Genomic DNA, 13,079 nt, shown 5'->3' with positions numbered 1-13,079 from the left:
CCCTTGACTGTAATATTGTACTGTGAATACTGTTACCCCTCGCTGAGGTGTTAACTTTCATCTTTCGATAAGGTGCTGGGTCTGGATTATTGCCCGTAAATAAATTGTAGCCTATAAATGTTCGGTTATTAAAGTAAATCGCTGCATAACTTTTGATTAATTATATTATTTATTAATATTACAATATTCAAACTCAAATTTAGGTTCGAACTTCTTTAAAAAAAAAGATATTCTATTTTTTTTCGAACTTCAAATTTTTTTGGACAGCCCTAAACCCTATACCCCCTCCCGACCGCTACGCTCTGATACCTCGGGGCAACTGGTTGCCCCCTCACTCCGAGGCCCCTGTGGTAGATCAACACGGTCACGGCTCTTCTCTGTCTTGGCCCCGCAGTGGTGGAATGAACTGCCCACTGATGTCAGGACAGCAGAGTCACTGCCAATTTTTTGTTGCAGGCTCAAAACTAATCTCTTCAAGAAGTACTACAACGATCCTCCCTCTTAAGCACCTATTGTATTTTAGACTGCTATTCTCGCACTTCAGCACTAGATTATGCTCTTAGTCACTTGTTTTAGAAGGAAGATGCACTTGTAAGTTCTGGCAAGTAGTAGTACATTGGCTTTTCCTACGTTGAAATGCAATTATTGTCACTTTGGATAAAAGTGTCTGCTAAATGACTGTAATGTAATCATTGTCTGTGACAGACGACTTTCAGAGGTCATCTGTATTGGAATGAACTGATGGTCTACAGGTCATTAACTGTGATAGAGAATTATGTTCTAGAACCCTTCTGCTGATTTCTCTGCCCAGGCCTGCCTCGGTTGCAGTTCAAACAGTCCTGCCTCGGTTGCAGTTCAAACGGTCCACACACACAAACACTCACCCCTCACATCCTCACTTCCAATTAAGAAAATAGCCCTGTGATTTACGTTGACCAGTTTCGATCGCTCTTCAGAAATTCTGCATGATGTGGAGAAGAGCTCTACTGTGCCAGGACACAGGATGACCCCAGACGTGCTGCTAGTATAGCTGCCACTTCACTATCAGTTACCTGCACAAAATGCACAAAATGATAAACGGTAAACGAAAAGCCCAACGACATGCGCAAAATCTAAAATACAATAGGTGCTTAAGAGGGACGATCGTTGTAGTACTTCTTGAAGAGATGAGTTTTGAGCCTGCAACGAAAAATTGGCAGTGACTCTGCTGTCCTGACGTCAGTGGGCAGTTCATTCCACCACTGCGGGGCCAGGACAGAGAAGAGCCGTGACCGTGTTGATCTACCACAGGGGCCTCGGAGTGACGGGGCAACCAGTCGCCCCGAGGTAGCAGAGCGTAGCGGTCGGGAGGGGGTATAGGGTTTGACCATGGCCTGGAGGCTTGGAGGGGGCTGTTCCTTTCATTGCCCTGTAGGCTAGCGCCAGAGTTTTAAACTGGAAGCGAGCCGCTACAGGGAGCCAGTGTAGAGAACGAAGAAGGGAAGTTGTGTGGGAGAACTTGGGGTGGTTGAACCCCAGGTGAGCAGCAGCTTTCTGGACAAGCTCCAGGGGTTTAATGGCTGACGCTGGGGCCCCAGCAAGGAGGGTGTTGCCGTAGTCCAGGCGGGAGATGACCAGGGCCTAGATGAGCACCTGCACCGTTTCATCAGTGAGGAAAGGGCGAATCCTCCTGTTGTTGTAGAGCATGAATCTGCAGGAGCGTGTGACGGATGTGATATGTGTGGAGAACGACAGTTGGTCATCCAGGGTCACACCCAGATTCCTTGCAGTCCGAGTCTGCGCCACCACTGTCTTCAATGGTGATGGCCAGGTCCCGGTGAACTCTAGAACACCCACTCATTCTAGTACAGATAATGAGCTCTAGAACATCAGCTCATTCTATCATATCATCTCTTGACCATTTCATAGAATGTTCATATTCAAAACAATAATACCAGAGTTTAGAGTGCAGTTTACTTGGACCAAGAAGTCATTGCCCAAATAACCAAAAGTTCCATTGGTCCCATAATGAAAGGGTCTATTAGTATTATTTCCTAGTCAGTGTAGGGAAGTAGCTTATATGAAACGTGCTTATAGGCTAAAGTGTTTCAGGGTTTTCCTCAGACACTGCAAAAATGAATACCAGTCAGCTCTCAACTCTACCACACGCTAAAGTTGTGACTGAATTTGCACAACTAAAGGAAGTTGAGTAAAACGATGATGACCTGATAGCAGCCTCTGAAAGTTTTAGGCCTGGTCAATGCATGATGTATTATTAATGTATGCCTATAATTCCGCATGGGGTGTAACAGACCCAGCCGCAGTAGCTTAGATAGATGCACCTGTGGACCTCAAATGTACTTTCAGACCATGCCTCATGGAATGCAATGCACATAATGTTAAACAGTAAACGAAAAGACCAACGACGCGCCCCAAAACCAATGTGATGTGAGCAGTAACTGTAGCCTATAATTCCCCTCGAGTTTGATAGGATCAATGAACGAACACTGCACCATCTAAGACTAGCCCGTATACATGTGTCTTTCCTGAGATAGCAACACGGTATCAATAATGTATATCACCAGCAGCCTTTATCCCCCAGACACGAAAGGAAATTCTAGCTTCATCTTCCTCGCCTAGGCAACTTACTTCGGACACCGGGCGAGATCAATGAAAGCTCTGGAGTAATTGTGGCGTCTTCGGGAGCAGCGGATACGGTCTTCTCCATCCTCTCCGTTGCCCGGTCGTCGTTGCTGTTTACCGGAGCTTCGGTCTCACCTCCTCCCTCTGCCGCGCCAGTCACGAGCATGGTGCGCTCTTGTTGTGGGAGCATAAATTCTTAGACTGACAAGTGCGAGACCTGAGAGGGCTGTGCAACGGTTTTGCAATTTGCACGACGGCTGTACGGTAGTAGTGTTGAAAACCCAACCTGAGGATGGACAGGACCAGCGCCAGCCTTCCGTGACTAGCTATACACGAGCACTAACAAGAGGAGTAGCCTATCTATCCACGCGGAAGAAAACTACTGATGTTTCCGTAGCCTGTGTATTGGTTTGTTTTCTTTAGATGCAGCGACTGGTGGTAGACTAGAGTAAACTGATCAATAGCTGTCACCAGTCATTGACAGGGAATCACAGGCTTTAGTGAAAGCTCATTCTATCAGGCTGATCCTGACAACACCGTATTAGATTTACGAAATGAGTTTAGAAAAAGAGTGTGATATATGTTGCCTATCTTTCCATCAATAAAGAGGTGTGGCCTGTGTGCTCGTTCATCCATGCCCCTTGCTGGCAGTTGAGGTTTTTTTCTATGATATTTATAGGCTACCAGTAAGTGATTTTGCCAGATTCAATTTGATTGAATAAAGATTTGTTCGAATAGGCTTACCAGGACCACTAGCCCTGTCCAGACTGACCCCAAGGGCCGTATACACAGGCCCAGACTAATCATACTGAATAGAATAGAATAGAACAAAATAGAATAGAACAAAATAGAATAGAATAGAAAGTGTATTTGCCATATGTAGAGGAATTCTTATGACTTGTACTTACAATATCTTCTCAGCACTAATCAATTCCTCATTCCAGTTTATAGGCTACTGTAGGTACACAGCTAGACATTATAATGTTCCGAATCTGGCAATTTACTATCTGTAGGCTAGTCTAGCAGTCTATCAAATTGACCTTCATCTTATTCCATCCAATCATGGATAACTGTGACCATTACATCACATTACATTTACATTACAATCATTTAGCTGACGCTTTTATGCAAAGTGACTTACAATAATTGCATTTAACATAGGAAGCCAGTGTACTACTCGCCAGAACTCTGCATCTCCCTTCTTAACAAATGACTAACGTAATCTAGTGCTGACTGCAAAGTGTAAGAATAGCAAAAATATACAATAAGAGGGAGGATCCTTGTAGTACTTCTTGAAGAGGTGAGTTTTGAGCCTGCAGTGGATGGGCAGTGACTCTGCTGTCCTCACGTCGGTGGGCAGTTCATTCCACCACTGCAGGGCCAGGGCAGAGAAGAGCCGTGACTGTCGATCGACCGCAGGGGCCTCGGAGTGACGGGGCAACCAGTCTCCTCGAGGTAGCAGAGCGTAGTGGTCTGGAGGGGGCATAGGGCTTGACCATGGCCTGGAGGTAGGATGGAGCTGTTCTTTCATTGCCCTGTAGGGTAGTGCCAGTTTTAAACTGGACGTGAACTGCTACTGGGAGCAGTAGCTTTCTGGCCAAGTTCCACGGGTTTAATGGCTGACACCGGAGCCCCAGCAAGGAGGGAGTTGCAGTAGTCACAATATAGAAATTTATTTTGGAGGCTAATGTGTTGTGTCTCATGTGAAATTTATTTTGGAGCGCCACCAGATGGTGCCAAACTGAAGAGGGTGAATTCTTCCTTCCCTCTCTCTCCCTCCCTCTCTTGCTCTCCCTCTCTCTCCCTTGCTCCATTGATGGTGCAGTCATCGCTCTGGTAAATTACCACTACCGTTGCAGTACAGCATCCTGGCCACCAGAGAGCGGTGCGCACTTAGCAGCGGGAGAATAGCATCGTTCTGCTACCACCTCACTGACTGCTTTTAGTCCTTAGACCTTAAAGGTCAAGTCACTGACCTGTGTTAACAATTTGATGTAAACAACAAGTTACAGGCTACTTCAGGTCATTTTTGATTGGCACCCCACTGCTTTCCTCTGTGACATTGAGACAAAGAGCGAAGATACAGTGCTTCCTGGTTATAGGGGTCAGGAAGTATACCTGACCTTTGAACTCTTGTCCCCTGCTCCCTGGGGAAGTCAGGGTGAGGGGTCGAGATAGATCACAGGCACAACTCAAGAGAGTGGACGGTATTTTCTAATCCTCTAGTCTCTCCACGTCGTCCTCGGATGAGCCCACCATCGACGTTTCCAGTAGGCGACGTCATCATAATCCTCTATGCATCTGGCAGGCTCGCCAGAGCTTTCCGCCCCTGCTCTTTCTTTAGTATGTCCACATACGTTAGTGTGGGACGCCCTCGTGATCGATGCCCGTGTGTTGGTGGTTCTCTCAGCACCAGTTTGCTGGCTGGCACCTCCTAGTTCTGCTCCTATGTCCTCATAGTTAATGAGCTAGGTGGAGCTGAGTAAAGCCAGTCTTCTGATGACATGATGCTGCTGCTGCTCATGATGATGATGATGATGAGAACCTAGTGAGGCTCTTATCTAGCCTGGGGAAGACAGTGTTGAAGATCAAATGTGATGATGATGATGATGATGATGATGATGTGTTGTTACTCTTCATTTGATAGACAGCATAACTATCTCTCCTGGTCACTTTCATGTTGAATGTGAATGTGGTGCCGAGCTGATTGTGGTGCTCGTTGTTCACATTTTTTCTAAAGGTCCTAAAGGTCACATTCTAAAGATGATAGGGTTGAGGATACCTACAGATTCTCAGCAGATGAATCTGCAAAAACTGAATACTTTTACTTTTGAAACCCAAGAAACCCAAACGCTGCAGCTCTGAGAGAAATCAAATTCACGTGAAGTGCCTCAGAGGGTCCCATCCACAGTACGGCATGTACTTGACCCCGGCCTAGTGTTTACCTCAGGATCAGTGGGATCAAGACATCAGCAGGAGAGGGTTTTGCCCCCTAATGTGTTTAGCGGCCTGCCAGCCTGTAGGTTGGAGTGGACCAGGCAAATAGGAAATGCAATCAGCCCTCAGGGTTTAGAGGGGTCATTAGTGGCCAGAGACAAAAGAGGTTGGGAGGTCATCGCCCCCGGCAAGGAAGGAGGTAGCAATAATTAGCAGTTCGTTCCACTTCCTGTCGTTAGGGGTGTGACAGGCGAACGGGGCGTTGCGCACAAACCCACATGCACAACATAAACAAGACACACGGGCACAGATCTACGCATGGATGTAGGGTACACACACAAACAATACCCACGCTCCACCTCCCTGTGACCACTACGAACCTCTCAGCTTCCTCGGTCTCTGCTGCCCATCACTGCCTAAGCAGCCACCAACCCACCCTCCGGAGCGCAGAGCAGCAGAGATCAGGAGAACTGATCTAAACCTGGCCGTCTCTAGGGTCTTGTACATAATGTAGGTTATATGTGCTATCATGTAGGTTACACATGTACAGGTACATGTGTTATTATTCATACGTGTGTTACGGCCAGGGCCATACAGCCAGAGTTATGGTCTTTAATCCTAATCCAGACCCATACCTAGCAGAGACCCAGACCCAAACCCATACCTAGCATAGACCCAGACCCATACCTAGCATAGACCCAGACCCAGACCTATACCTAGCATAGACCCAGACCCAGACCCATACCTAGCATAGACCCTGACCCAGACCTAGCATAGACCCATACCCAGACCCATACCTAGCATAGTCCCAGACCCAGATCCATACCTAGCATAGTCCCAGACCCAGGCCCAGACAGACCCAGACCCAGACCAGACCTAGACCTAGCATAGTTTCATACCCAGACCCATACCTAGAATAGACCCAGATCCATACCTAGCATAGACCCAGACCCAGGCCCAGGCAGACCCAGACCAGACCTAGACCTAGCATAGGCCTTGACCCAGACCAAGGTTCAGGCTGGTCCTCTGACCCACTGTCCCTTTCTGAGCTCTCTGAGTGTCCTGCCTGGAAAAACACAGAGCTAAACAGAGGATATCCTTGAGGCGGGATAGAGCGATCCCCGACCCAAGACCTCTATTTATTAATTGGCGCCCAGACAATCCACTTAAATCTTTTTGTTCCTTTTGAATGCGTGGCTTGCTTCCCTGGGCTACCTACAGACAGGATGTTTGTTTGTTCCCATGGTTTGATTGTTTGTTCCCTCACTGCTGCTTCTCAGAGAGATCTCAAGGCAGCGGTTGCGTCAGCTGCATTCAAGATGGAGTTCTATGAATGAGCTCCGCAGATGTGAGGACGATTTTGTGAATTCACGTTCATACTAAGAGAGTGGAAACAGGGTCAGATCAGGGGACAGGGTGCATTTTGGGTTTGTCTGTATTCACTGGTGCTGCTTGGATGTCTTTTTTCCACCTCCTCCTCTTCAACCACCCCCCCCCCCTGCCCTCACCCCACTCCCCTCCTCACCACCACCTCTCCTCTCATCCTTCCAACCTCATCCATTAGCTAAGAAATAAACATAAACACGAGCGTCGGATCACAAGTTCTGCCAGTAAACAATGTCTCAGATATAATACATAGTGTTGGGGTCGTTTGTGGGACAAATACCCTCACAATGGGTGACGCAAATGGAGACAAACAACTATGTCCGTTCTGGATGGGATACATGTCTTTAAAACATATCTGAAAACAAACACATAGGTGTTATGTTTGGAAAGAGGGATGAAACAAAGGAGAAGAAATGTGTAGATATTATAACAGTATGTTTTTATTAAAAATATATACAGTACATTTTATACAGTACATCGTCAGCAACATATTCAAATCACATACATTCATGGTTGATGACCAATGATAAAACTAGATTTGTTTTTAAGTGCAAATGTTGAATATACAGTATTATACTGCAAGCAATTCCTTCTAAAATTATATTTTACAATAGTGTAAAACATACATATATAAACATATACAGTATAAATATTTATACTGTAAATATCAGATCTATATCATCTTTCCACTTGTTCAAAAATGCCCTGTCTTCTTACTATAGGCTCAGTTATACATGTCCATAATAACACTTCTATAATTGTTTTATAACTGTACTGCTTAATGCTCTCACTGTCATTAATACTTTTCTATAACTAATGAATGAAAGATCCATTTTCATGCTCTGTTTGGAGTATGATCTCCTGATTTTGTATGTCTTATTTTTTATTGAATTTTTTTTTCTGTTGTTTTTGTCTTTTTTTTGTCACATATATTGTTGTTTAATTATCTTGTTGCTATTTTAGTTTTTTGTTAAATGTTATTTCTAATTGTGTTGTAATGTCGTTGAGGACCCCCTTGAAAATGAGATGGTATACCATGTAAATTATATAGATGTATACAGTATCTCAAGAGGTGAAGATTTTCCAACAATAAACATGAAACATTAGGATTCACAAGAGAGTGGGTTCCAGGTGGGGAGCAGGACGCATAGTCTCTCTCCACCATGGCTGACTGAGACGGCCAGATCACCCAAACGCTCGGTCTCTGAGAAGAGAACAGAACAGAAGAAGAGAGAAAAAACAAAGAGAGAGAGAGAGAGAGAGAGATGGGGGAGTGAAGAGAAAAGGAGAGTGAGAGAGAAAGAGAGAGAGAGAGAGAGAGAGAGAGAGAGAGAGAGAGAAAGAGATGGGGGAGTAAAGAGAAAAGAGAGAGAGAGTGTGAATAAGGGCTTGATCTATGTGGTTTCCATCCCACAACATAACCAGCGGATGGTCTTCGCTCAATACATTACATCTACACTGATGTTTATATTGATGTGTAGTTCCTGTGTTTGCCCCTTTCCTGCGCTGGCTACTCACTCAGTTTGGTTGGGTGGTGGGTTGCTAGCGCGTTGCAGCTCCTTGAGCAGCTGGTCGATGCTCACTGTGCAGAGAACAACACAACAACAATGTTAGACCTAAACATGTAGAAAAATCGATGTATACAAAATCTCTGCTTAGACCATTGGTTACTTTTTGAGCCCTTGTTCGCGATGATGGGTTCTGGAGTCTTACTTTGGGAGTAGCCGTTGGTTCCTCCCATGCGAGCTCCACCCATGCCAGGATCCAATCTTCCATTGAGCGATGGTGACCAGCTTCCGCCCAATGCTGTTCCACTCGACCCGACTCCGCCAAATCTTCCGCTGTTGGAGGTTGACCCGCTGCTCCTCGACACTGTTCCACTGGACCCGGCTCTGCCCGATCCTGTGCCCAATCCCATCCCAGTCTGCCCCAGACCGCCGGAGGTTGACCCGCTGTTGCCCAATCCTGTCCCACTTGACCCAGCTCTGCCCAGTCCTGTGTTGCCCAATCCCATCCCAGTCTGCCCAAGACCGCCGGATGGTAGCCCGCTGTTGCCCAATCCTGGGCTGCCCAATCCCGTCCCAGTTTGACCCAGACCAGGGACCTTGAATCAGAAGGAGAGATGGAGACGATTGTTACCAGGGGAAGATAATGTATCCAAATCAATCAATCAATCAACCAATCAATCAAACAATCAATCAAACAATCAATCAAACAATCAATCACGCTGTAGCCTGGAACGTGGCCTCTCTGGAACATAGCTCAGACCACCTAACAGGCGGTGTGTGTTTTTACTGTAAACCTGTGAACAAGGCAGTGGGTTGAGTTCACCATAATCCACAGCCCTCCTCGCCTCTCTAGTTCTCCTCCGTTCCTCTCATCTCCTCTCTTTTCCTCTCCTCCCCTGCCCTCTCCTCATCTCTCCCCTTTTCGTCCCTCCTCTCCTCCCCCGCCCTCTCCTCTCCTTCCATACCCTCTCCTCTCCTCGTCTCTCATTTCCTTTCCTCCCCTTCCCTCTCCTCTCTTTACCTCTCCTCCCAATCCTCTCCTCGTCTCTCCTCTCCTTTCCTCCCCTTCTCTCTCCTCCAGAGCAGTGTCACAGATGGATGCCTTCGAAGTCTCACTCCCTTCCTCCCTCAGTCCATCACATCCCATCTCCCCCTCAGGTTATGTAAGAGCATGAAGGCCCAGTGCAGTGAGAGGAGCATCGGACCAGAGTTAAATAAACACCTCCTCCACCTCTCAGATGCTGCCCTGATCAAGCAAACAGGAAAGATTTGATCAAAGGACTTGTGGGGTCTGGCGCGAGCCACGGTGCTCCTGGAGTTTGAACTTGTACAGATTCACACCTATTAGAGGAACTTTGTGCTTGTTTCCATCCCCAGCTGGACGATAAAGTGTAATCTAGAGCACAGAGGCTCGGCTACCACAGAGCGATGAGGCCACAAGCTGCCGAACACAGTTATTGTGTAATTTAATAAAATTAATTTAAAAATCAATTTAATAAAATAAAGTTATTTACCCTTGTCTATTTACACAGCACAAGCTCCAGTACATAATTGACCTGTTTAAAGTTAGTTAAATTCCATCCTATCTGTATGTCTAGACGTGTATTGAGGCAGTTGAGAGTTGCTGAGGGACAGACAGACAGAAAGGCCCTCAATAGTATGGAGCAGTTGATCTGCTTAAAATGCATTAAAATCCCCTCCCACAATTAAATTATAACCCTACATTAACCCCCCCCCCCTTCCCACACAGCCTAGGGTTAATCAAGTGATATTAAATTATTGACCCCTATCCCACCACCCACACACACATACACACACACACACACACACACACACTGTGATTAACCACAATGCCTTGGTAGAGAGGATTGACCTCATGGGGGTGTTTGGTATAGGGGTCAAAAATGTAATATCATATTATGGGGGGATTTTAATTGATGGAGGGGTATAATTTAATAGGGAGGGGATTTTAATTCATATTAAGCAGATCAACCCCCCACACACACACACATACACATACTACTGCCCTCGAGGGCAGGCCGGGAGATGGGCTTGAGAACAGGACCCTGAAAACAGCGTTTGTGCAGTGTGCACTAACCACAGCGGCGGATGTGTCCACTCTGCCAAACCACACAATCTGCCCAGCGGTTCCTCTCACAGAGGAAACCACCCCTGGCAACAGCTCACTTCTCTTTAACTGCTCTCCCCGTTCTGAGAAATAAGATAGCTGACCAAATTCACAGTCAAGCCAGAAAGTCTGCACACCCCTTTTACTTTAAGTTACAGACTTATTCTACAAGAGATTGACTTCATTTTTGTCTCAAAATTCTACACAAAATGGCTCATAATGACAAAGTGAAAACAGATTTTTAGACAATTGTGGTAATTTATTAAAAATCAACATGTAAAATATCATATGTACACAAGTGTGCACACCCTTTGATATGACACCCAAAAATGAGCTAAGGTGCATTTTGTTTCCACTGATATTGCTTGAGATGTTTCTACACCTTAATTGGAGTCCTCCTGTGTTAAATGCAATTGATTGGACATGGTTGGGGTTTGCCAACACCTGCGTATATAAGGTCCCACATTTGACAGTGCATGTCAGAGAAAAACTCCGAGCCATGGGGTCAAAGGAATTATCTGCTGACCTCAGAAACAGGCTGAGGGTCACTGACAGAGCTCCAGCGTATCCTTGTGGAGATGGAAAAACCTTTCGGAGATCAACCATCCAGGCAGCACTCAATCAGGTAGAGTGGCCAGACGGAAGCCGCTCCTTAGTAAAACGCACATGACAGCCCGCTTGGAGTTTGCCAAAAGGCACCTAGCGGACTCTCAAACCATGAGAATCGAGATTCTCCATCTGATGAAACCAAAATTTGACTTTTTGGCCTGAATCCGCTCATCACAGGGCTAGTACTGTACCATCCCTACAGTGAAGCATGGTGGTCTCATGATGTGGGGATGTTTTTCAGCAGCGGGAACGGGGCAACTAGTCCTGATGGAGGGAAAGATGAAAACAGCTAAGTACACCAGGATCCTTGAAGAAAACCTGCTCCAGAGCGCTCTGGACTGGGGCGAAGGTTCACCTTCCAACATGACAACGACCCGAAGCACACAGCCAAGAGAACAAAGGAGTGACTTTGGAGAAAGTCTGTGAATGTCCTTGAGTGGCCCAGCCAGAGCCCAGACCTGAATCCAATAGAACATATGTGGAAAGAGCTGAAAATGGCTGAGTACCGACGCTCCTCATCTAACCTGACAGAGCTTGCAAGGATATGCCAAGAGAAATGGGCAAAAAATTCCAGAAACAAGTGTGCCAAGCTCATAGCTTCTTTCCCAAGACGCCTTGAAGCTGTAATCGCTGCCAAAGGTACATCAACCAAGTATTAGACTAAGGGTGTGTACAGACATGTAATCCCTAAATAATCAATTTTGTTAGTAAAATAAAACTGCATATTTTTTAAAAACCTGTTTTCAATTCATCATTATGTGCTATTGTGTGTAGATGTTTGAGGGAAAAAATGAACTCGGATCTATTGTAAAATAAGTCTGTAACGTAAGAAAACATAGAGAAGATGAAAGGGGTGTGCAGACTTTCTGGCTTGACTGTATACCGGTCAATATAGCCTAATTCCAGTTTCACAAACAGAGCCTAGTGTCCAACTAAAATGTCCTTTCAATGAAGTATCTAAATCTAATCTATGTCAAGGCTTGATCTGTGGTTGTTGGTCATTTCGTATACACAAGCAGCATACTTGCAGCCTTGAAAAACAGATTTGTATCTGAATGGGTCCTTTCATGGTTAATTGAGGTAAAATCGAATTTAAAAAGCATCTCTCCTCTCTTTACCTTGAGGCCACATCTGGCCAGTGATGTGTTGAGGTTCCTGATTCTGTCCTGGAGGATGCCAATCTCGGAGTTCTTCACTTTGACCAGCGATTGCTCCAGCTCCCGCTCGCCTCTGAGCTTGCTCTGCTCCAGCAGCATCTTCTCCTTCTCCCTGTCCTGCCTCTCCTGGTTCCTCCTCAGCGCCTCGGCGTTCTCCTGGATCAGGCCGCTACGGTTCTGCCGGCACCAGTGGTAGTCGTCGGACAGTTGCTTGTTCTCCGCCTGCAGACGGCTGCTCTCCTCGTGGATGGTGGTCACCCGAGTCCCCACCTGGTCCAGGTACAGCTGGAACTTGTTCTCTACCTTTAATACAACACAATACAGTTATGCTGATCAATAACTTGAAAAGTGTGTTTGTGCTGTTGCCTCACTCATCGGCTACAATGGTACGGAGATGAGGTTGAGGTTACAATCTAAAACCAGTAGCACTCCTGTAACTAAATGAATCCCCATCGCCCACTAACAACAAGAACTATTACAGCTTTTGGAGCTAGGCTCCCTACCTCTCTGGACAGGCTGGTACAGTTGTTTTGGATCTGGTAGAGGTGGTCCCTCTGCTTCTCGCAGGTGAGCAGGAAGGGGCTTATGTTTGGGACGAGAGAATCGATCTTCTTTAGGAAGGCCTTGGATACGTTGCTGATGCCGCCCAGCGACTGGATGAAGTTGTCCTTGCACTTGCTGCGGTAGAGCTCCAGCTGCTTCTGCAAGGTGTTGTGGTCCCGGGTGAGCGAG

General features: G+C 46.2%; 1 protein-coding gene across 1 annotated transcript in view; it reads right to left on the bottom strand.

Moving 5' to 3' along the window:
• The window catches only part of LOC311315685 (anoctamin-8-like), a gene marked incomplete at both ends in the record, with an annotated part of 29,838 nt that extends 27,050 nt beyond the window's left edge, over window positions 1-2,788 (bottom strand). Inside the window, one exon of the mRNA XM_084446389.1 lies at window positions 2,629-2,788. Coding sequence (XP_084302515.1) covers window positions 2,629-2,788 — 160 coding nt within the window. The remainder of the gene's footprint in view (window positions 1-2,628) is intronic.
• Window positions 2,789-13,079: the final 10,291 nt, after the last annotated feature.

Source organism: Borostomias antarcticus, assembly GCF_949987555.1.
Source record: "Borostomias antarcticus genome assembly, chromosome: 12".
Classification (NCBI taxonomy): Eukaryota; Metazoa; Chordata; class Actinopteri; order Stomiiformes; family Stomiidae; genus Borostomias; species Borostomias antarcticus.
Note: the sequence above shows the minus strand (reverse complement) of the source record. Positions and strands in the feature narration are given on the sequence as shown.